Source organism: Falco peregrinus, chromosome 4, assembly GCF_023634155.1.
Source record: "Falco peregrinus isolate bFalPer1 chromosome 4, bFalPer1.pri, whole genome shotgun sequence".
Lineage (NCBI taxonomy): Eukaryota > Metazoa > Chordata > Aves > Falconiformes > Falconidae > Falco > Falco peregrinus.
The window spans coordinates 43,066,618-43,090,781 of NC_073724.1; the positions used below are offsets into that span (position 1 = coordinate 43,066,618).

Genomic DNA, 24,164 nt, shown 5'->3' on the forward strand with positions numbered 1-24,164 from the left:
AGACTCCTTCCAACTGCAGCATCTCGGCAAGACCCTTTATCCACTGGTCCGAGTCCTGCAGTACCTGCCATTAGATCCACAAAGGGATTCAGGCACCGAAATCTGCTGCGGGGATCATCAAAGCTTCTAATCACAGGGCGACTAGAAACCAGAGACGCATGGCTCCTTGGCGGGGCAGCTCCCCAGAGCCTAAAGCCTGTTGCTCGGGCGCACGCCAGGGCAGAACGCGCCTTCGGGATGCCCGGACCGGGGGCTCCTCCCCCGCCGCGGCGGGCCCTGTGCAGAGGAGGGGGAAGGGCGCAGCTGCTGGCGCTTCGCCTCTCGTTCCTTAACACCTTAACTGTCGCCGCGCCCCCCTCCCGCCCCCGCTCTGGCCCGAGCAGCGCCGGACACCAGCCCGGGAGGAAGCCGGGGGGGGGGGGGCCGCCCTGCACGGGTGTCGGGAGAAGCCGGAGCCGGCCCCCAAGCGCTGCCCCGGCCCTGGGGACATCCCGCCCGCCGCCGAGAGAGGGCGCCACGGCCCTCGGGCCGCTACCTGCGCCCCGGCGCCCGGGTACCGGCGGCCGGGCCGGGCCACAGCCGCCCCCGGACGGCGCGGGCCGCCCTCAGGCAGCGGCGGGGGGCGGGCCCGGCCCCGGAAGTGACGCGGGCCCGGCCCCCCCGGCGCACCTGACTCACCTGGGCGGGCGGCGGCGGCGCTGCACCGCGGTGCCGGGCGGGCGGCGGCCGAGGAGCAGCCATGGCGCGGGAGAGCGGCTCCCCCTGGGCCATGGGGCTGCTGAAAACCTTCGAGGAGAGCGAGTTCGGCAGCTGGGAGAAGATCGGCTCGGGGGGGTTCGGGCAGGTGTACAAGGTGCGGCACCTCCACTGGAAGACCTGGCTCGCCATCAAGTGCTCGCCCAGCCTCCATGTGGATGAGAAGTAAGGGGCGGGGGGCGCGGGGGAGTTGCGGGGCTCCGGGGGGGCACGGGGCTCCGGGGGGGCAGCGGGGCGAGGCGGCTCTTCTCGCGGCAGCGTCCCTGCCCCGGTGCCCCGGAGCCCGCAGTCGGCTGGGGGCTGCCCCTCCGCAGCCCTGCCCGGCTCCCGGCAGCTTAAGGATTTTTTAAAATTCCTTTTTTTTCTTGTCATTACCACCCACCCACCCTTTTTTTTTTTGGCCCAGCGTACACAAGGCATGCAAACGTAGGGAATTGTGCTTAACAGTGGCTCAAACGCTTGTGAGGCCGAACGAGACGCTAACAGTGCTTGCCCTGCCGGCGCAGCGCCCTGCTTTGGAGAAACAGCCCAGGTGATGTAGCCCAGAGTTCCAGACCTGGGGAGCGCCGCTGAAAAAGGACAAACCAGGCCAGCCCAGCCCCGTGCCAATGCAGCCAGGCCACCGTAGCTGCAGCGCTGGTTGCCACCAGCAAAGGGTATGGCCATCTGGCTAAATGCAGCCCAGAGAGCCGCGCGATTCAAAGTTCCCTCGGCAAACGTGGCCTTTGCCGCCCTTGAGCGAAGCCCGGCCCGACACCTTCGGTTATATTGTACGTAATGGGGCTGGTGGCCCTCAAAGGGTAAGTGATGTTGCTCAGCTGCTTGCAGCAGCTTGGAAAGAGCCACCATGCAGCTGCAGTGTAGGTCTTGCCTGTTCCCTCGGAGCAGTTCGGAAAAGCATTTTGCCCTGCCCTGGTCGTGCATGTGGTGGCTTGTGCTAAAGCGTTATGCCTGCTGCAGCTCCAAAGGTCACGGAAGGCAGTCCTCAGCAGGAAGCGCAGGAGGAGCGAAAACCCTGAATGGGATCTGGGGGGGCGTCGCAGGCCTGTCAGGTCTGGCTCCAGCGAGCTCCCCACCTTGGGAAAAGCCAGCCCTTTGGGTTGTGTTTGCAGGTGCATTAGCTGGGACTCCCGTGTAGGAGGTGGCGGTGGTTAGCAGCGGGGTGAGCAGCGGGCTGGGGCGGGGGCGCTGGGATGTGGGTGCTGCAGCTGTGAGCACGCTGTCTTTCAGGAGCGGGTGCTGAATGGAGACGTGCTGGGAAATACGTTCTCCTGCTTCAGTTCAGGGCCAGCGCTTTTCTGTGCGTCTGCCCAGGATGAATCCCCACTGGGCAGTCCGGCGGGGAGCCGTACTGCATTGCAGGGAATGATACCGCATGGCGAGAACCCCTTCCAGCTTACCTGCCCTCTGTGACTAGTTATGGCCGACAGTGGAGGATGACCAGCTATGCTGTGCTCACGCAGTCTGTGTGTGATGGGGGCCTGTCAAGGGTAGCTCTCCTTTCCTTGGAGACGAAGGCAGTCAGGTGCGTCTTCAGAAAAATCCTTCTGTTTTGAGGGCAATAGTCGTTTCCCAGCAGGTCAGCGTCTGTGCTGACAGAGGTGAATATGGCCAAGTCGCGTTCATGGAGCTTTTCCAGCTCTACCTTGATCTCTGGGATCTCACGAGCTGATTCTGCAGTTTGTTTTTTGAGATGTGGGTTGGTTCAGTCACAAAAGGCTTCCCTTGTTGTGGTTCCAGCAGGAGGAGAGAGATAAGTTGGCCCAAGACTGAAAATGTTTGTAAGCTTGTCTTCTCCAAGATTACTAGGGTAGTGCCCTAGTAATTGGGGCCTAGCCTAATCTTGCCCATTATCTGAATTGCTGACTTTGCTGTAGTTGTGCCTTGCATAGTATAGTAAATGAGATAAAATGTCCCCTTCCTAAAAGGGGAGGGGTAGATTTTAGTGTATGCGTAGGGTAACTCTGCTGCCTGTGAATAAAATAGAAACTACCTCAGAGTTGCCCTTCTACCATTAAAACTTCCAAGTAGATTTCAGACTTGATGCTTATTGAGGCATAACAAAAATAGTACTGTAGCTGACTAGTTTTGCAGTTAAAATATCTCTTAAGAATAAGCTAGAACATTTGTTACGCTTTTCATTTGCAGAATACATCTAGAAATTTACTCAAGTTTATTTTCAGTCTGAGACAATGGATGCTGTCATCTATTTTAATATGAACAATTAATTTTGAGAGTTGTTACCAAATCTCTATTAATATATTCAATGTGCAATAAAGAGCCACCTGTCCCTCAGTGGCTGTGAGGTGTGCAGATACTGGAGGGACTGCATGAACATACAGTGCAGTAAACAGAAACGCCAGGAGAATTTGGAAACTTTGAGGGTGTGGGGCTCCAGCAGCTCCTGGTTAATTTTAACAAACCAATCCCTGAAATGCTGATTTACTTGTTTCACTGCAGACTTTGTGCTTCAGACGCTTAAGGGGAGCACCAAGTAGAAATTGGAAGATCTCTGGCCTTTGAAACAGCTGCTTCCGCAGAATAAAGCTAAGCTGAATTTGTGTATGCTTCTCCTTTGGTTCTTGGGCTGCTCTACCAAACCCCTTCCAGTAGTTGGTAACGCTGCCCCCACCCCCCGGTCTAAGAAACTTGTGCCATTCAAATGGCAGGGTGGGGTGGGGGGCACCAACAAAATTAAATATTAGCTCTTTAGTTGGCAGGTTGAAACAAGCTGGTGCAATTACATTGTTAATCCAGGAGATTAACTTGACTAGCCATTTCTTGGAACTCTGTGAGGCAGCCCAGTTAGAAGAATTACCAGTGGTATCAGAAACATTAATTGAAAAACACGGAGGCTTTTTCTTATTTATTTGGTACCACACTAAACCCCAGTTTGTAGTGGCTTGGTGGTGGTAATACTCTAGTGTCTCTTACTGTGTTTCAGAGACAGTAAAAGATTTGGAGTATTCCCTTGGCAGTTATCACAGTGTAGAGCCAGGTGGCCTCAAGCAGAAGAAAAACTGAATGTACAGCCAGAAGTGTTTTTACCTTTAAGGCCAAGCCCTCTCAGGCAATCAAGCCAAATTCCATTCCTAATGCCTTACTTGCTCCCACTTTCCATCTCCTGAGATGGAGTTTCCTGCATGGGACTCAAGATGCTGTCAAGATGGGGAGGTTCCATGTAAGCCTGAAGAAAAGTGTGTGTGACCCAGAAAGGTGGAGGAGCCTCTTCCCCAGACTGGCAGTGAGGAGCGCAAAGTCTCTTCTTTTTACCCCCATTGGCCAGAATGGAAGTGTGGTCTGGAGAAGAAGGATGGTGAGCTCAGAGATAACAACTTGGAAGCCTTTATGGATTTCTTATAGCTGAACGTAAACATGCAGACTACGAGTATGAAGGATGTAACAGTCCCGAGAGAGGGTTCTTCACCGGAGGTGTTAACTGGTGGAGGTGTCTACAGGCTGTGGCTTCTTGAAAAGAAAAGGAAAAAGAAAAAAAAGAGCAAAGGTCTACATTTAATTCCCTCTGCAGGACCTGGATTTAGGAATGGCATAGGACTAAAAAATTCAGGAGATCTTAGAAATGCATTACTGTTAGCAGAGGCTGCATTTATTTGTGGTGAAGGTGAATGAATGCCTGTTCTGGCAGTCTCTGCATGTGTAGGTAGAACTTAATACTCACCTCTTGCCCCTTAAAGAATAGGGGTGAGCATAGCTGTTCGTGTTAACCTGTAATCCTTTTGTACCAGGGCTGTGCAGCAGAGATCTGTTAGCAGGGCTGAGATCTATGTTAACCTGAAAGATGGGATTTTCTGTTTTTTTGTTTTGGTTTGGTTTTTTTTTTTTCCTTCCCCCCCTCTTTCCCCTAGACATTCTGCCTGACCATGCAATGGGGTTTTTTTGTCTTCTCTTATTCTCATTCTTCTCTGATGATCAACACTATGAAGGTCATTAAAGATGTACCCTGCAGAGCAGAGGTCACTGTATGCCCTTAAACTTGTGCCATGATGCAGATGGAAAGGGTCCCTGAAAAAATTCAGAGGTGGTGTAATTTTCTGGACCCCATCTTGACCACCAGCAGTCTGTAAAGAGGTAACTTACATTCCCCACTGAAAAGCAGCGTGGCTGTGCAAGGCTTGATCTCCCCTGGGCTGGGAGAAGCCTGGCTGCTCTGTGTCTGGAGGTAGTTCACACAAACGGCCCCATTACAGGTTTTCAGGGCTTTTTGAGTTTCTCTGGAGCCACCTTTTTTGTCTCAGACTCCATTAGGGAAATGTGGTGGTAGTGGTGGGGGGAATATAAAAAAACTGCAAGGACTGCTTCGTGAGTTGAAAATTGTGTTTTTGTAACGCAGTGTTATCTTTAGGGCATAAAGATTGCACACATGCAAATCGGTTACAGTTGTAATTCTTGCTGTTCTCGTGGCAGGGTTTGTGGTACAAGGGTTGGGCCCTGGTACCTAGGGAGTGAGGCAGTGGGCCGGAGTTGGGTCCCTTGTCTCTCCAGGAGGGTCCAAAGAATGCAGCCCTATCCGTTTAGAGTCTGACTGAGCAGCAGACAGCTGTTTGGGGGATGTGGGAGGTTCCCCCGTTCACGTAATATTTCTGAATCCTTTGAAAATGGCTGTTCGACCATTGATGTCTCTGACAGAGATGCTATTTGGCACTGAACCCAGTACTTTATAACAGAAGCTAGCCCCATGCTGCTTGGCTGAGAAACCTCATAAGGAGCTTTTCTTTTCCTCCACTTTGGAGGGAAGTGTTTCTTGGTGATATTGCGAATAATTTTTAAGCACTGAGCAGCACACCCCACCCCCTGCCCCATCCCTTACTTTGATCTATTAAATGTGAGCCTGAAGGATACTGCAGCATCCTTTGCTGCAGCCTGAGCACGTGTGTATTGAGGTGATGGGCGCATGGAGAACACCTAAAACTGCCGAGTGCCAGTAGCACCTTGCACTAAGGGAAAAGGGAAGGGAAAGACCTTTCATCTTTGCCTGATGGAGATCTTGGTTTAATGAGCTGCTTGTGTTAATACAATTAATGCAAGTGCTCTCCAGCACTTGGCTAATGACCGAGTTGTATTTTGGCTCTCTATTTCTTTTGTCTTTTTTCCTTTTCTGCCTTCTAAAGGTGACAGGGGCCTGTATTTGAAAACTGCCGGTCTCCCTGGCTATACCAGATCACTGGTTGATTCGGTGTTGAAGCTCTGGGTCTGGGAAGATGCTAAAGGTGGCAATTGTTCCAGGGTTTTATTTGAACAGGCAGATCAGATAAAGGGCCCTTGCCTGTTAATTCACTAAACTAACTGGGTCTGGTCCAAGAAGAAAGGGAGCTTGTTTACATTTTGTTCAAAGTGGGAATTCTCTCTTCATAGGGGAAAATGTCCTATTTCAAGCAGCTGATCTCTGTGATTTTGGTGATGCTCTCTGAGGCTGTCGTTAGCCCAGGAACCCCAATCCCGGGAGCCTAGTGGTTCTTGTTAGGCTTTAGCTGTTGCTGCATTCTTGCCTTGCCTTGGAGGGCTCAGACAGGTATTTTACATCCCTGACTCCAGAGCCCAGCCTGCTGAAGCCTGGTGAATTATGCTGGCTATGCATGTGGCTTGGGGGCAAGGAGTTGGTTGTGTTATTCATAGGCGCTCCCTTCCAGCGTGCCAAAGAGCAAACTGGGTACTTGCCTACAAAGGCAGTTATTTCACAAGAAAGTTGCTGTAGGGAGCAGCAGGAGCCAACATGGTTAATAGACAAGGTTTCCCTTACCTTCCCCCCCCCCCCCCACACACACACACACAGTGTATACATCCCTCTTAAACCATTTTTCAGCATGATCTTGCCTCTGAAATAGGTCTGCTGCTTCTCGCTAGGCTAGACTCGCCCCTAGCGTGGAATGTTAACTGCATCGGGTTATTGCAGGCTGCTGCAGCTGGTGAGGAACAGGCAGCAGACCATGCTCCCAGCCTTGTCTGGGCGAACATCAACTTTGCACTTCCCACAGCAGGTGAAGCAGAGGGGAAGGGGATAACGCGGTTGCAAGAGTGTCCTAATGCAGAGTCAAAGGGTTAAATGATGGCTCCCAAAATCGCTCCCACATGGGAGCACTGAGGGTCCCTTGCAGGCTGCTGGTTTCAGCATGGGTGGTGCATGCTCCCCGTGGGGCATCCAAGTATGGGGGGGAGGTGGGGGAGATATACGCAGGAAGGGGAAACTTCACTGCGCTAAGATTGAACTCGGCATTCTCCTTTTAGAAGCAAAGAGTGCTGCTAGCTGTCCTGGGGTTTTTAAAACCCAACAAGCCTGACTGAGCTGATAGCTCTGCCATGGCAGAGGCTCCCACAGTAGTAACTGTCATCACGTGGTAGTGGCACGTGGCACAAACTGCAGCTGGGTTGGCATCGGTCCCCAGGAATTTTCCAGCTCTTGGGGACTGGCAGAGGGGGCAGGTGACAGAGCTTTCTGCCTTGCAGAGGGTTTGAACCTATTTCCTCTGATCAGTTATTGCAGCTGCTATGAATGTTCTCTCTGAGCTTTATTTTAAAACCTGATGTCTTCCAGGACAGCTGGGCATCTCAAAACGCCTGCGTGAGGTGGGGAGTGTCAGAGCAATAGTTTTCTTCTTTTAATCTAGGACTTTTTTACCAGGCATCTGTGTTAAAACTTTGTCATATTGTTTCAGGTACTGTTTTCCATTAAATAACTTGGACGTCTTGGGTACATTGCAAGAGCTGTTGTGTAATAAGAGAGGCTCTGTTCAGGAAATACTGCCTATCTGGCCCCTCTGTGTCCTCTTTTGTGAGTCGGTGGGTGACAGCAACGGTGATGCATTGGCAGCTGTGGCCCAAAGCTGCTCTGGGTGCAGCCCATCATCACTAATAATGTAGTTTTTGACGGACTGAAGGTTCCTTCACCCATCACGTGTGGCTCCTTTTTGTGGGTGCAGTTGACCTGGGGACAGGACCCTTGTTTCCTCTTTCCAGCTTGACACCCAGTGGGTCCTCGTGGGCTGTTGGAAGGCCGTGTGTGAGGTGCAGAAGGAGGGCATAGCAATTAAGGGTCTCGACCTGGGAGGCTGTAGTTTGGACTGAGTAATGCTTAGCACTCTGCAGGGTCAGGCTGAAGTGACCTGTAAACAACCCGGGGTGCTCATTACACGTGCTGGCATGCCAGGAGTTTTCAGCATCCACTGGAGCTGAGCGAGCATAGCATTGGAGTTGCCAAATCTGGAGTCTGAGTAGAAGGAAGCTTTTGCTGTGTCCCCCCAGCTACAGCAGGTGGCTTGCTGCCCTAAATAGTGGGTCCTGGGGATCCCTCTCCCAAGGCCAGGGCCTGTGCCCTGCCAGCCTGCACCAGCGGGGCAGCTGAAGCAATGCTGCCTGTGCTCTGTCTGAGTAACGCAGTCTTATGACTCACAGAAAGTTGATGACTTTAGCCCAAGGAGTTACAGCAGTGGTAAATCCGGGCACTACGTGTATTGTCCTTATTCTTAACAGCACAGCATAAACATCAAAGCGGGGAGATGGGTTTTACGCCAGGGATATTTGCGCTGTTGAAGGGTACAACTCGCCTGTGGTTCAGCAGCTGTGAGCTGCCTACCATTAGAAGCATAAAACAAAGTTAATAAATGTGGAAAGATGCCTGGAGTCACAGTCTGGTGAGATGTAGCATGGTTCAGCCAAGTGATGGTCATGGAATGTGTTCAGTTGCGTAAGAAATGTTTTTGTGCGTGTTGGTGGGGGGGAGAAGGAGGAGGAGAAAACAGCTTCTCCAACCTTCACTTTCTGTTCTCTTCTACCCAGGGAGCGCATGGAGTTATTGGAAGAAGCTAGGAAGATGGAAATGGCAAAGTTTCGCTACATCCTTCCTGTTTATGGCATCTGTAAAGAGCCAGTTGGCTTGGTCATGGAATACATGGAAACAGGGTCTCTGGAAAAGCTCCTGGCTTCCGAACCTTTGCCCTGGGAATTGCGCTTCCGCATCATCCATGAGACAGCTGTGGGGATGAACTTCCTGCACTGCATGTCCCCTCCGCTGCTCCACCTGGATCTCAAGCCTGCAAACATCCTGCTTGATGCCCACTACCATGTCAAGGTATGCACTGGGCATTGTGTGCCAGGGACCCACCTTTGGATATTCTTGCATGGCTCCTGCCAAACTTAAAGGCCTGGAGAAAGCAGCAGCATTGCTTTTGAATTAGAAAAATGCCCACCGACCCAACCCTTCCCATCTCCAAACTTGTCTACCTGAGTTATGAACTATTTTGGTACACAAATAGAGGTAGAGTTAGGGAGCTGGTGAGAATTCTCTTGAAATTTTAGGAGGGTGCTAGTGCAGTGAACTCTGATTTTGAGACCTAGGGGGTCCTGCTATATATTTCCTTGCAGTTGGGTCATGAGGCAGATGAGAACAGGGAGAGAAAAGCAGTGTGAGCCTCTAAATCATCTCTGCCAATTCCAAAGCTCCCAGTGGTACCCTTGTTCTGTTTAGGTCCTTCTGGCTTTGTATATTCCATTAAATATGTAAATCTCATCTACAGCTGGTGTCCAGAGAAGCCTTCCCAGAGGCTATTCATTTTCTCTTTCATTTGCTCAAGGCATATACAGTAAAAAAGTATTTCTGTCCTGACTGTTTATGCACACCAAAGGTCACTTAAGGGAATATTTGTGGCTGTATCAGCGTGAAACTCTTCCTGTTATTCATTTCCAGAGTAAGCTAGCAAACTTGTTGGCCTTCTGTTTTAGGTTCTGTTTTGACAGCTGGACTAAGGAGGTTGCTCTTGCTTTCTGATCTCTCCTTTTGGGAGACGACAGAGACTGAAATAAATCTTTTTGCTGATTCTTGTTTTTTTGGGTGGTTCTTTTCCCCCCACAAATCCATGGCCAAACTCTTAACCTTAGAACTGCAGGATTACTCATGCTGGATAGCTGATATAACTCAGTACAAGTAGTCATAGATTTTTATCAGTTCCATCATCCATCTGCTCCCTGTTTTCCTGTCCCCCTCAAACTGGCCAGATGGCTTTGGTCTTGATGTACCCTTTTAAAAATAATTAAGTTTTCTTTAAATAAAACCATCTCTTCTGATGTCACAGGAGGGTTGGAGAGGTGTGTGCCTCCAATGAAATCACACCTGTGTCAGTCTCAGCTTTTTTTAGTAGGCCATTTAGTGGTTTACTACTTAAGATTTCCTTTCTGAGACAGGAGGCATCTACAGGTGGTCCATGGTATTATGACCAGAACATCAGGATCTGAACTGTTGAAAGTATGTTCTTACACTTTGGTGCTGAGAGGCCTTTGCTATATATTTATTTACCTGAAGTTTGTGCTTGCTTGCATAACTTCTTGAATTCCTAATTCTTGACTCATCCATGAGCCAAGATATGAAGGCTGTGTTTTTCTCATTGTTTCAGGAGGTTGAAATGCTGCCTGATGTTCTGCCTCCTGTATAAGCTATGCCTGGGTGGTGATGTAATAAAAGGGGGTGAAGTGCAAAATGTACCAAAAAACCCCCACCATTTCTGGTGGGGTCATTGCTGACATCCCTAAACTGTTGCTACTCGCTCTGGATATGGAACACATGAAGGTTTTCAGACATTTTCCATTAAGTTTGGAAAGGAATGGTCTAATCCAAACCTTTTTCCAGCCAGCAGTCTTTTACATCTGCAGGTATCTTGGAAACCCCTCCATGCAGCAAAGCAGACATAGGAACCTGTGTGCAGAATAAGAGATGTACATGCTCTGTGAGCTGCCTTCACTTTAAAAATGTGCCCCCAAACCTTCTTTTTGTGTGATGTGAAACTTGTAATTAAATTTCAGACCCTGCAGCTTGATTTAATGTGCATTTTCTTGCTGGAGGGCTAATGGACCTGATAATTGAAGTGTTTTTACCTTTTAAAGGTTAGCGTTAATTTAGTAGGTGACCTGTCTCTAATAGAATCTTAAGGTGAGTGCAGAGATGCTGCAGACTGAAGAAGAGGAGTTTGGAGGTGGGGAGGACTTTTTATAAACTGTTTGCCCTTGAGCCAGGAAACAGGCAGTCTTTCAGTGGAGCACATTAGAAATGCTTCTGTGCCATATTGCTAGTTAAATGGAAACACGCCCTTCTTTTATGAGCACAATGCTTACTGTAAAAACCCCAAGTGAGGAGGATGACTAATGCAGTGGTGTTATACAGAACTTATCATCAAGTGGGTGCCTCCATATCGTAAAGCCGTCTCCTGTGTATTACATAAGTGCCTGCTGAGTTTTGTTCTTGGGATGATAATTAAGAGGATGGGATTAGCCTGAGCGCAGAGCAGGAATATAGATAGACAGATACTAACTTTTTCAAAGGCATGTTAAGGGATTTTAAATATGTGTATATAATATGTACACCACAAGGTAAGGCTTTGCAGTTTTTTGGAGGATGGATACATGCATGCCTCCTTCCCTGCAGTGGTGGTATAGCTCGGTACTGACAGGAGCCTTAGCCCGGGGGCTCTCTTCCCAGCCATGTCCTGCTCAGTCTTGGTTGCCTTAAGCAGTGTGGTTTGCTTTGAAGGATTATTTCATACCCAGGCAGGCATTGCTAGCAGGCATCAGCCTGCATGGTTTTTTCCCCTTAATGTCAACCTATTTGTTCTCAACAAGATCCTCCCCGCCCCTTTCTCCAGTGTTCCATGTATGCAGCCTTCCAATACTTACGAGCTGTTGAACACCTAGTTTTTGTTTAACTGGACCATGTCTTATGAGCTTCTTTAGCTCTCCTGCCCTCCATGTGTGTTCTGGATGTCTCTGCTGAGCTCCCGGTGTTGTGGCAATGACAAGTGGGGCACTGGTGCTGTGGAAGCAATGCCACATTCCAGCGCTGCCCTTGCAGGCTGTTAGATTGCTCATTCCCTGCTCCAATGTGATCTCTCTCCAGGGCCCTCAGCAGGAGAATACACCCCTCCCATGCAGTTACCTCGTACCCTAACTTGCTGCCAGCTACCGTGCATGCATGCTCTCTCTATTGCTGCTTCCCGTTTTTTTTAGCTTCAATATCTCTTGGTTAAGAGTGTTACTTTTTGTCCAGGTATTTAAAATGAAGTCAACCTGCAACTTAATACTTTGGGGCAAAACCATTATTTGTAAGTTCTTGTTTCTCTTATTATCTAGCCTGGATTTTACAGCTCTTCACCTTGTCATATATATGTATATATACCCACATGTGTACATGTGTGGGTACACTCATACAGAGGCAAATCCCACCAGTTATTTTTTCATCTCCCAGATTCTGTTTTTAAAGTATTTGAAATGGGATGACCTGGTCTTGGCTGTGCACTGCTCTAAACTGGCTGTATTTGCTTTTATTTTTTTTCCCCCAGTGCTCTAGTTTAAACCGGTGTGAAGAATGAAGTTGCTGCTGTTGTCATGCTGTGCTGATGGTCTTACTAAAAACATGGATAGGTTGCCTCTGTGGTTTTCACCCTTATTTGCTTCAGCTGAAGAAGAAGAGGCCGCAAAATTTTGTGTGTGGAGTTAGTTGCCTAGTCAGGTGGCAAATTTGTTAATCAGAAAGCTGCTTAATGTAGGTCATTAACTGTAGGTCAAAGTAATACCCAGAGGCCAGGCTGGTTAAGGGTGGTTGTCTCTCTTTATTAGACTAGCTGATGTAGTTAACACAGCCACTTCTTTTTTTTTATCAGCTGCAAATGCTCTCCTGTTATTAGAAATGACAAGAGGCTTTGTTTTGTGCCCCTTCTCCCTGTTTCCCACCCCTTCTGCTCAAGGTTTCCACGTAGGGCTGTTGTTACATGGCTTTTTAATCCAACCAACAAAGCTGGTTTTCACCTTGATCAACTCTCTAATTGATCTAATTGTGGTGGCACAGAGGAGGGAACAAGACCATCCCTGTTATGATAATGCAGATTTATGATGGATTAAAGTGGATGTTTGACCATGGCTTTGGTTTCTGCAGCTTCTGAAGAGCCCATTACAAACATCACACCTGAAACAGGTTTTGAGGAGGTAAGGTTTTAGGGCAGGTTGGAAAAGGATGGAAATGGAGTCTATTTCAGAAAGACTTCATTTATTAGCTAACTGAAGCGTGTTCATAAACACTAAAGACATTAGTTTGAAGTGCAGATGCTGGTTGTGTCTACGCTTGGAATTAATTTTTATTTCTAATTTTTAGTAGTCCAAATCTGTGACTCGTGTAAGTCTCTTAAAAATTTCTGGCACTTCTTAAAGAACAAAATTGAAACAAACGGCCCTTTTCCCCTACACCAAGAAAACCAAACAAGGCAAACACCCCCTGCCATGGCCCCTTAAGCACCTGAAAACCCCACAGACAAATGGGGTGGCATTCTCAATATCCGAGTGCACAGAGACAAATACTGGATATGTCAGCAGCAATTAAAAATTAATCTGATGGCTTTGTTACCCATTTGATGAAGAAAACCTTTTGGTGAACTCTATACCTGAGTCCATTGCAGTGGGTTCTTCAGTCTCATTTGCAGAAAAATGGCATGCAGCATCAGAAGCTAAGTGCACACTTCAGGTTGGCCTGTCAGGAGTCATCAGTGAAAGCATGTTCCGGGCACTAATTTTGCTCCTGGGAGCTAGGTCCCTGCACTGTTTGGGAATAGCTGCCTTTAGAAACCACTGTAGTTATGTGAGCATATGTACGAGTTGTTTGGTTTTGGTTTTTGTTTTTTTTTTAAAAAAAAATCCAGAAAATAACTTGACAAATTCAAAGCATCTAACACTTTGCAAGTGAGTGGGGTTTTTTTATAAACTAGAATGGAAATTTCCACAAGTGACAAAAGCAGAGAGAGGCCTGTGTGTACAGTATTCCTGATTTAAAATAAACAAAACCAAAAAAGAAAGAAAGAAAAATCTTCAGATCTTGGAATCTCTCAGTAAAGCAAGCATGGCTGGGAAGTGGGCAGGAAAACATTTTTACCACTACCATCACCAGTTGCTGCTCACGTGTGTGTTCTGGTGCAGACCTTTAAAAAAGGGCAGAGATGGAGCGAGCTGTCTGAACATGAACAACCCTACTGTCTGCGTGGGCTTTGGCCAATGTTTTTTCTCTCCTTCCTACCTTTCCACCACGTGTTTTGCATGAAGCAGTCTGTCGCCTCTGTGTCTCCTCCTAACTGCTGATACTAAGTATGCTTTTGAAGCCTGATGGGATCCACCTGAACTAACTGATGTGAAGAGTGAGATTATGGGTTCTGTGGGATTGTGGGGCAGGGCAGAACCCGGGATGGGCTGTGAGGGCTAGCGGGGATGTGGAGGAAAAAGTGGGGAGAGGTGCTCCACTTTCACTGCCTTTACCAGCAGGAGTGCCTTGTGTTGCAGAACTAGATACCTGGCAAGCAATTTAAAGGCAAAATAGGCAAGTTAAATGGCTGTGTCTTCCACCCACTGCACAGTTCCCACTGATGTTTAGAAAAACTGCATGACTAAATACACCATACAGTGTGGAAAATTTACCCTAAAGGAACTAATAAAAGCCACAAAAGCTGTCTGCAGACTCCTACCATTTTGTTGCAGTCTGGAAGATAACAGTTCTTCAATTTCCAGTGCTTTCTGCAGAATTTGATATGGTTGAAGCTCTGGTCTATAGATTAATTTCCTGTTAATTGGTATAAAAGCTAGTCCTTCACAGTATGTAGGGGCAGGATCACAAGGGAAAGTTCTTGCTAGCCGCGTGTGTGTATGTGCTATGTACCTTAGCTGTTTCTTGGTTTGTAGGCTGGGCATGAGACCTTTTCTATCTAGTGTGCTTGGCCTCCTGTCTTAGCCCCTAGCCTTAGATTCACACAGCATACATAGCTGGTGGCTGTTAATGCAGGAGCGTCACTGTGCTGTCTGTATTTCATCTTTGTTTCTTAACTTACACAGTAGGAAACCCGGTGCTGTTTAGACAGAGGAAGGTATATTGCTTTAATTATATCTGCATGCCATATGGATTTCTTGAGGTGTATACAAGCCTCTGCTTCACGTTAATCAAAGGATAGCAGCGCTTCACCAAGTTGGATCTGTTCAGACTTGCAGCAGTTGGTTCATTTATTAACCTGACACCACGGGCTTGTGTGATGTGGGAGTTGTGCTTTTGTTCTGCTGTGGAGCACTACGTGCCCCAAACTCATGCAGCACTTCCTGGGGCAGTTGATTCAGCTCTACCCTGGGTAGTCTGGCTTGCAAACCTGGGTTTTCGACTACTTACTGTTTCCCTGGTCTCTAATGCTTGGTTTGCTGAGGAGGCCAGCAATCCCCCTCTATAACAGTGTAGCCCTACAAGCATGAGATGCTATTCCTCCAGATGACTTTGCTTTTTTCCTCCCCCTCCCACCTACCCCCCCCCCCCCCCGCTTTTTTTTTTCTTCTCAAGTAATTCCCACATGACCCTACAGATTTAAGATACAGATGGACAACAGGTTGGATATACATATGTGCTGGGTACAGGACTTCTGCAGCTCCTGAGGTTGCCTCTGTTGAGCTCTTTGTACCTGGGAGAAGTTCCTCCTGAAGCTGTGTGGGTTGCTTTGTTTGGTTTATGGCGAAGGGAGATTCCTAGTGTTTGAAGACCAGTGGCTGCGTAGCCTGCCTGTTCTCCAGGAGGCTGAAGCTGGCAGCAGTTTGCTCCCTTTCCAGTAATGAATGCATGTTATAACTAGCTTTGCGGTATCTTTGGACAGAAACTTCTGAAAGTGTAAAGTTGGAGCCTATTTAAAAAAAAAAAAAAGCAGCTTTTTTTTAATTATGCTTATTGTTTTGAGGGAGAACTTTCTCAAAGGAGAAGCTGTGAAGATCAAAAGGGGAATGAGTCACTGAAAAACCTGAGTATTTATTAGATAAAAAGAATGTTTATGTCGGGGGGGGGGGGGGGGGGTGTAATCTTATCTTACATGTAGACAAAAATCAGTGGGCTGAGTGGTCCAAAAAGACTTGACTTTTCTTGAAATTTTCACTTAGCATAATAGACATTTTTGACCAGTGGGAAATAAGGCAAAGGAAATTCCTTGCCTGTTTGCTTCATGATTGGTGTGCCTTTGAGAGCAAATGAATGCATATTTGTTTGACACTTCAAATTAAAAGTGGAGGTGTGTTTTCCTTTTTTCAACTTGCTGTCACTTGTTTTCTTCATTTCAGCTGTGTTCACTGTGTCACTGCACCAACTTGCCATGCCTCCTAGTTGCCAAAAAGAATTCCCTGTGTGGGTTTTTGCAGGGGGGGGGTGTTTTGGTTTGGGGGTTTTTTAACTCTTGGGGCCTCTGGTGTTGAGCTTAGCCCTTGCTGGCATGGTCAGTTAACAGTGAGCGATATTTGAAAGAGCAATTCTCTTCTGCTCAGTGGAGAACTCATGGTCTTCATGAAAACAGGTGCTCAGAATACTTAAACATAGCATACAGTGTGAGGTTACGTAGGGAAAGGGGTGGCAGGACTAATAATTACATTACAGTAGTTTGCACTGGCTAAATTTGACTAGTTTTAAATTACAATACATTGTCTTAACTGTTTGTTGCATTTGCTACGTAATGGGCTAACATGCTGCTGCTTGCAGAAAACTGCTTGCTTTTGTTGTTTGTTGTTTTGGGGTGGGTTGTTTTTTTTTTTAGCTTAACCGTAAAGAAAAACCTACCATACTGTAATGCTTCCAGAGATGTTTTCTTAGCTTTGTATTTCTGAATGGCAGCTTGCTATATTTTGTTGGGTCATCCTGTTACATCTGCTGTTCTTTACAGAGCAGTTTTTGTTAATGCCTCCAAAGTCTTAACAGTAGCGTGCACTTCTCTTCCCCTCTTCTTCCTCCATTTTTTGCAGATTTCTGACTTTGGACTTGCAAAGTGCAATGGCTTGTCCCATTCCCATGACATCAGCATGGATGGCCTCTGTGGCACAATTGCATACCTTCCTCCAGAGCGCATCAAAGAGAAAAACAGGTGTTTTGACACCAAACATGATGTGTACAGGTCAGTTAACTATGAAAACGCTTAAAAGTACTTTGAGTAATACTGTAAGTTGAGCCCTCTTTTTCTGGTTGTAAAACCTAATTAAGCATGAAACCCCTAAATCTACTTTGAGCCTCATCTTGCAAAGGGTCATGTTTGCTTTGCTTTTTGCGAAGTCTTCATAGGGTAGAGGCCTTTTAACAAACTGCAGCTAATTCTGGGTCTGGAATGTTACCATTCAAAGTAACACTTACTTATTAGCAACTGGCATGGGAGGCACTCTGCCCACCTTTAATTTCCCCATCAAAAGGTACATCCTGACCTACTTTTCGAGTCTATGACAAAATTCTTAGTTATCTTCAGTGGATTTCATCATTAGGTCTTTGGTTCTTCTTTCATGGTCAGATTATTAGGAAGAGGAAAACATAGCTGTAGATTAAAAGATATGTCATATTCTAAATGGAATACGTTTCTTTAAAGTCATCTTGCAGGTAGAAGTACTAAATAAAATCTACGGTAATGCTTTGCTGCTCTCTAGTTTTGTCAGCGTTGGTGTGGAGTAGTTGATAAATGTTACCAAAGAACTCAGCAGCCTCCAGCAAGTCCCTATGTTTGCTGCCTCAGCTTCTCCCTGGAAAAACTAGACTTTCAAATCATGGTTCTTGGCTGCATCTTGCTGTGTGTGTTCATCAGCTGAATTAGATGCAGAAGTGAAGGACAAGGAAAAAGAACAGGAAAATAAAGTGTACTTCTGTTAAGTTTTTTTTTTTGGCTTTTTTAGTTGGTGTTTTATGATTTTTTTTAAAGCTTTTCTATAATTATTTTTTTCTTTTGCATTTATTTGTAGCTTTTCCATTGTGATTTGGGGAGTTCTTACACAGAAAAAGCCTTTTGCAGGTAAGTTTGATGTACTGGGTTGTGTTGGCATTTTTTTTTTTTCCTTTCACTTCTTGATAAGCACTATTCCTGCCCCACCAGTCCCAGATTACATGCACGTCTTCCTAATGCCTACAGCCTTGTGTGGTGGACACTTCTGAACTCGCAAATGTGATCACAAATGGAAGTCCTCCGTTGTCCTACACTGTGAAAGCTGAACCCGTATTGCCGTGGGGGGGCCCTAGTCTGCTGGCGTTTGCTGTGCAGACCCAGGTTAGCACGTGGCCCGTGCAGACTTCTGACATGTTTGCAGCCAATGAAGAACAGCACAGAGCAAAGCCAACTGGCAGGCAACTGTGCTGTTTTCAGAAACGTCTTCTCTGTGGAGAGGTTCTGTAGTTTATTTGTAGATTGTGGGTACAGATCTGCTCTTTAAAAAAAAAAAAAACCCAACAAAAAACCACCAACAAAGCTGTCTGTGAGAATAAGCCTTGTTCCACCCCACAGTAAATGTACCAATCTACAGGCAGCTATTTATTCTTTGACTTTTCCTGTGTGTATGACTAGCCTGTGTGTAGCAAGCATGTTTGAACAGGTTCCGGTCTACTATTAATTTTTCTCCAAGTAAGAGATCCCATTTAGCCCAGTGGTTGAGTTCAGAGTCAAAAGCCCTGTTACTGCACTTCCTGATTTGTGTTCTTCCTTCACCTTTATGAAAAGTTCAAGTACCTGGCCTAAATAAAAGCTGTGGTTCAGTTTTCTTACAGCAGATACAGAAGTTCTGAGAGGTAGCAAAGAACCATTTTTTTTTCCTTTGGTTCTGTGTGTTTCATGGGTGGAAAAAGACCAAGAGTCACTCACTGATGATTGATACATGGGAAGCAGGTGTTATGCATCAACAAATATATTGTAGGAGAGTAAGACCAACAGCTTTTTCCCTGTCGATAAAAGAAAGCACTCTAAATCTAGAAATATAGCCATGAAGACAAAGTTGCAGCCTAATACAGTTAATGCTCTTAGACAAAAGAGAAATCATTCCTTTTGCTGGGAAATCTTAATTTATGTGCTTTTGCTTTACAGAGGAAAACAACATTTTACATATTATGGTAAAAGTAGTTAAAGGCCACCGCCCAGAGCTACCTGCTGTTTCTAAATCCAGACCTCATTCATGTAATAACTTGATCAAACTGATGCAAAAATGTTGGCAAGATGATCCTGGTGAACGGCCAACATTTCAAGGTAAGATTTCCTCGTAACTTGGCTGCCCATTTATTCTTCTATGAGTCACGTTATTGCTCAGGACTCTGTTAATCCATGGGTAAATGCTGTGAACCTCTGTGACAGGATAAATAGAGCACATTGTATGGTAGAGACAATGATACAGGTCACTTATTCATTTGTGGAGGAAGGGATTATCTGGGGACAAGTCTGACCGTGATGGTGTTATGTAAACACGTCACGAATAAGACCTGTGCTGAAGCAGCTGATCCATTTAGCCAGAAATTATGTTCAGTTCTGATTGTGTGTATCAGGGCACATGCCATGCCAAGTTGGTGTGGTTTTCACCATACCAAAGTGTTGAAGGCCCTGGCTCTTGAAATTTACTGTTGTGTGCTGAGAAACTGAATTGGTTTATTGTAACAAAACAATTTGTACCATCATTTTTCTGCCAATAAAATGCAATGTTGGTGAAAAGCTTGAACTTGCCCAGAGCATCTGTTATGAATTCAAATGTGCAGAAGGATGTAGCAAGTGCTGTCTCCAGGTAGTTTCATTTAGTATTAATAGGAGAGATTTGCCTCTTCCCTCTTCTCCTGCCCAAACAAGGTATGGGGACTGAAGGGAAGAGGGATCTTGTCTTTTTAAACACATATGCCTAAGTTTGCCAGCAGTAGACTGGTTCCCATTTCACAGTCTTGCAGTGTAGCCACCATCTAACATCAGTCTGGTCTGAATGTGAAAATGAATTGTTCAGTCAGCCCTATGCACTCTTTGCTTAGCTACACACTTGTACCTACCGATGAAGTGCTAGGTGGAATAGTCAAAATTGGAGTCTTTCTCCCACAATGTCTCAAGGTGTTAAGCTCTAATGACAGATAAGGCAGCAGGACATTTCAGAAAAGTCTCCTATTAAAAGAAAAAGAAAAAAAAAACCACCACAAAACCTTCTCTTGCTTTCTTCAAAGAAATCACTTCAGAAACAGAAGCCCTTTGTGAAAAACCAGAAGATGAAACAAAAGAGATGATAACTCAGGACCTGGACACCAAGAATTCCCCAGAGCAGCAATCTGAGGTATTTTCTTTTTCTGCTTCTTGTTCAAGTACACCAGGTTTTGTGAGGAACAGGTTCCTCTGTGACCTGTAACTTCCTGAGCAACCTTCTGTATTCTGCGTTTGAGCACCTTCTTGCCTGATGGAAGTGGATCTTGGTGAAGGACTGGAATGCAAAAGTGACAGCAGATGCATGGACCAGCACAGGACTAGACTGTTAAGGGAGAGCAGGACAGTTAGGAAATAAAGGCTGGAACTATGTGGGTGTGACTGATCTTAAAAAACGCTGTAGGAGAGAACAACCATGTGGCTTTAGTGGCTGTATAAGTACTGATGAAAGCTGCCTTCCTGCATCTGAAAATTTTCAGTGACGTTATTCATAGGTTTCATTTAATATGAACAGTGTTTAAAGGCTACCTGCAAGCTAACAAACTTGATTTTCTTTACTGACCTTTCTAAAGTGCTTGTGTACTTCTCTTGAAGGGGATTTCTGCATTATCCCAGACGAAACAGGAGCCTGCTCTACCATCAGTTAAGGATTACAGTCTCTCAGAGTTGTTGTCCCAGCTGGATTCGGGGATTTCACAGACTATGGAAGGCCCGGAGGATCTCAGCCGCAGCTCTTCCGAGTCCAAACTTGCCTCCAGTGACAAGCGGCTTTCAGGAGTTTCATCTGTAGATTCAGCTTTTTCATCCAGAGGCTCCCTTTCCCTTTCCTTTGAAAGGGAGAGTTCAGGTAATGGTCAGGGTCTTCTTTGTTGTTGTTTTTTTGTAGTTGTTTGGACTAGGGCATATGGGAGTCAGTGGGTTGGTGAGTAGTCATATGAAGAATAGCATTGTGGAAATCACTGTTAGCTTTGCTTTCTCTTGCTGTCAGCACTACAAATTTGTTTACTGGAGGTAGTTATTTAAAAAAAAAAACAAAACCAAAGAGGTGGTTCCTAGACATGATCTAATGACAAATAATAAAATTCATTTGGTTTTGAAAAGTGACCTGACTTCCCATTAAAGCCATTACAGAATCAGTCACATAAAGGTTGGTTGGAAGGGAGGTCATTCAGCCCAGCAACCTGCTCAAAGAGGGACTAAAGCCAATGTCCAGTCAGGGCAGCTGAGTCTGTGGCTTTTTCAGTTATACTAAGCCCAAGTCTGAGCGCTTTTGTTGTTGTTGAGAAGACTCAAGCCACCTTCTCAGTAGCCCCCACGAACATTGTGATGAAGACCTCTGCTATTGTGCACACACCCCTCCCTTTTCAATCCAGTGCTGCAAAAAACAGGCATCTGTTTTCCAGTTAGGCAAACAGTGATTAGTGCAGGGAGATCAACCACAGCATCGTTCGTTTTTGATTTCATATGAAACAGAATAAGAGTAAGTGACCTGAAATTGTTCTGAAACTACTATATGGGGAAGGATTTTTTTGGCAGTCAAGTCTTTGCTGATGCCACCAGATATGTCAGCCACGTGCAAGTAAAGTTTGGCAGGTATCAGAACTGTGATGGTGTCTTTTTACCAGAATAGTTTGGGTTGGAAGTGACCTTTAAAGGTCACCTAGTCCAACCCCCACCCCGCCCTGCTATATGCAGGGACATCTTCAGCTAGACCAGACTGTTCAGAGCCCTGTCCAACCTGACCTTGAATGTAGATGCCCCATCTCTGGAAACCACCTCTGTGGGCAACCTGCTCCAGTGTTTCGCCACCCTCATTGTAAAAAATTTCTTCCTTATATCCATGTAGATATTGGTACTACAGACATACAGAAGAGGAAGCTAACGGAGGCCATTTTATCTGGGGATACCAGCAAGCTGATGAAGATCCTCCAGCCTCAAGATGTTGACATCGTTTTAGATGGGAACGCCAGTCTTTTGCACTTGGCTGTTGAGGCTGGTCAAGAAGAATGTGTCAAATGGCTCCTCCTGTACAATGCTAACCCTAACCTCACCAACAAGAAAGGATCCACCCCTCTTCACATCGCCATTGAGAAGAAAGTTAAAAGCATTGTGGAGCTGATTATGGCTAGGAAAATCAATGTTAATGCCAAAGATGAAGATCAGTGGACTGCTCTTCACTTTGCTGCCCAAAATGGGGATGATTTCAGCACCAAAATGCTGCTTGATAAGAATGCATCCTTAAATGAGGTAGATTTTGAAGGCAGAGCCCCCATCCACATAGCCTGTCAATACGGCCAAGAGAATATTGTGCGGATCCTGCTGAGAAGAGGCGTTAATGTGAACATCAAAGGAAAGGATGACTGGGTGCCACTGCACTATGCTGCCTGGCAAGGTCATCTCCCCATTGTAAAGCTTCTGGCCAAACAGCGGGGTGCAAACGTGAATGTGCAGACCGTGGATGGAAGGACCTCACTACACTTGGCTGCTCAACGAGGACACTACCGTGTTGCTCGCCTTCTTATAGACCTAGAGTCAGATGTCAACGTGCAGAACGCACTCTTGCAGACTGCTCTCCACATAGCTGCTGAAACTGGCCACACAAGCACATCAAGGCTGCTCCTTAAACATGGTGCAGACATTGAGGCAGCGACAGCAGAAGGATACACTGCTCTGCACTTGGCATCTCGCAGCGGCCATTTAGCAACAACAAAGTTGCTGATAGATGAAAGGGCCAGTGTTCTAGCTAGAGGCCCTTTAAATAGGACAGCGTTACATCTTGCTGCAGAAAACGGGCACTCTGAAGTAGTAGAAGAACTTGTTGGTTCAGAAAACGTCAATGTTTCTGACAGTGAAGGGTTGACAGCTCTTCATCTGGCTGCACGAGGTGGGCACGTGAAAACAGTTGAGGTTCTTCTGAGGCATGGGGCACACATTGACATGCAAAGACCCACGTGTCAGACCCTGCTACAGCTTGCTCAGCAGAGCAGTAACAGCTCGGTTGTGTTGTTAAGTGAGACCTAAGCAAAAGGTACAAAACTTCCTACCTTTCTACCTGGTGTGAGAAGGCTGATGGTGCTTGACTCATGAGGGCCTTCTTCAGTTGTGCAGTGACCCTGCTCTTCAGCAGAGTCAGCTGATGGACTGAGATGTAACCAGCAGAAGCTACTTCTGTTTGAGTGTGTGAGTGAGAGCACACATGGACTAAGGCCAGATGTAAGGCTGAGAGCTGGAGTCTGCCGTGCTTGGTCTGTATCAGTCATTCTGCATGTGCCTGCCCTGTCTGTACATTGATATTCCCCTCCTATGGATGTTGTGAGAGAAGGATGCAACTTACAGGTTTCCCTCGTGCCTTTTTTTTTTTTTAATGTGCCAAACTAATTTAAGAACTAACATTCTGCTTTTTTATCCCTGCCAAAAAAAAGTTGGCATAGATTCCTGGTTTCTTGCAATGATCTATATTTTGGGCTGGGAAGCCTCCAGCGTAAAATAAACACAACATAAATCTGTTTGAAATTAATGCAAGAGATGAGGAAAGGGCTATTTAAGATATAGTTGATCATGTTTCAGTGTTGGAAGGTACTCTTTTTAATGGAGACATCAATTACAGATTTCCATGTACTCAAAACTGGTGAGGCAGACTTAACTGACAAGGCAGGATCCCAAAAATACATAAGCAGAAGTAAAAGCTTAACACGGTATCTTCATATACAATCCTACCTTGTATGTATTCTAAGATCAGTAAGCTGAACTAGGTCCTTAGTGCTTTGTCTTAAATGAAAAAGTTAAAAGCTAAAATTCATACTGGACTGTAACTGGATGGTATATTTAACACCATTATACTAATTTGCAAAACAATGTTTGGAGGGGCCAATGACTAAACTGATATACTGTGTATATAGTAGTTCTACCTGTCGTATGCTTTTTTTCTACTGAAGAAAATAGATTGCTTAGAGTGGGTATGTTTTAATACACCTTTTAACTTCATTCTTTTCAAAGTTGAAATGTGATCTGTTATTAATAAAAGATTGTGTTCTAATCTGTGTATTTTGTAGTTGTTAGAGCAACTGAAAACCCATTTACCAACAAAAACCATTTACCAGCAGCAGCACAAAACTGTACTGGGCTTAATGATGTTGAAGCCCTAACTGTTGACATATAATGCTGTCCTCAGTTTTACATTCCCTTTAGCTTTTATATGGAATGTAAGGAGCTTGAATGAATTGGAGGTGTTATTTACAGAATAAATTTGTAGAAATAACCTCCATATAACCTAGTCTTTATGCACCTAACTTGGTGTACAACTGTGATGCTTTCCTCTTATGCTGTAGCTGTTCTGGGAGTTTAGTTTTTCTCCTCATCTTGAAACAGAGTCAAATGCTTTTGCATCTTCCCTGTTGACTGGTGGGCTGCAGCCCAGAGAGGAGGTACCTCACCTCTCCTTGGCGGTGTGTTCCCACC

General features: G+C 46.0%; 1 protein-coding gene across 1 annotated transcript; it reads left to right on the plus strand.

The window, feature by feature from the left end:
• Positions 1–677: 677 nt before the first annotated feature.
• RIPK4 (receptor interacting serine/threonine kinase 4) lies at positions 678–23,742 on the plus strand. Its single transcript, XM_055803107.1, has 8 exons — positions 678–921; positions 8,548–8,839; positions 16,543–16,691; positions 17,518–17,567; positions 18,627–18,785; positions 19,733–19,839; positions 20,301–20,553; positions 21,553–23,742. The coding sequence occupies exons 1-8, from the start codon at positions 740–742 to the stop codon at positions 22,725–22,727; spliced, it is 2,367 nt and encodes a 788-aa protein (XP_055659082.1). The 5' UTR covers positions 678–739; the 3' UTR covers positions 22,728–23,742.
• Positions 23,743–24,164: the final 422 nt, after the last annotated feature.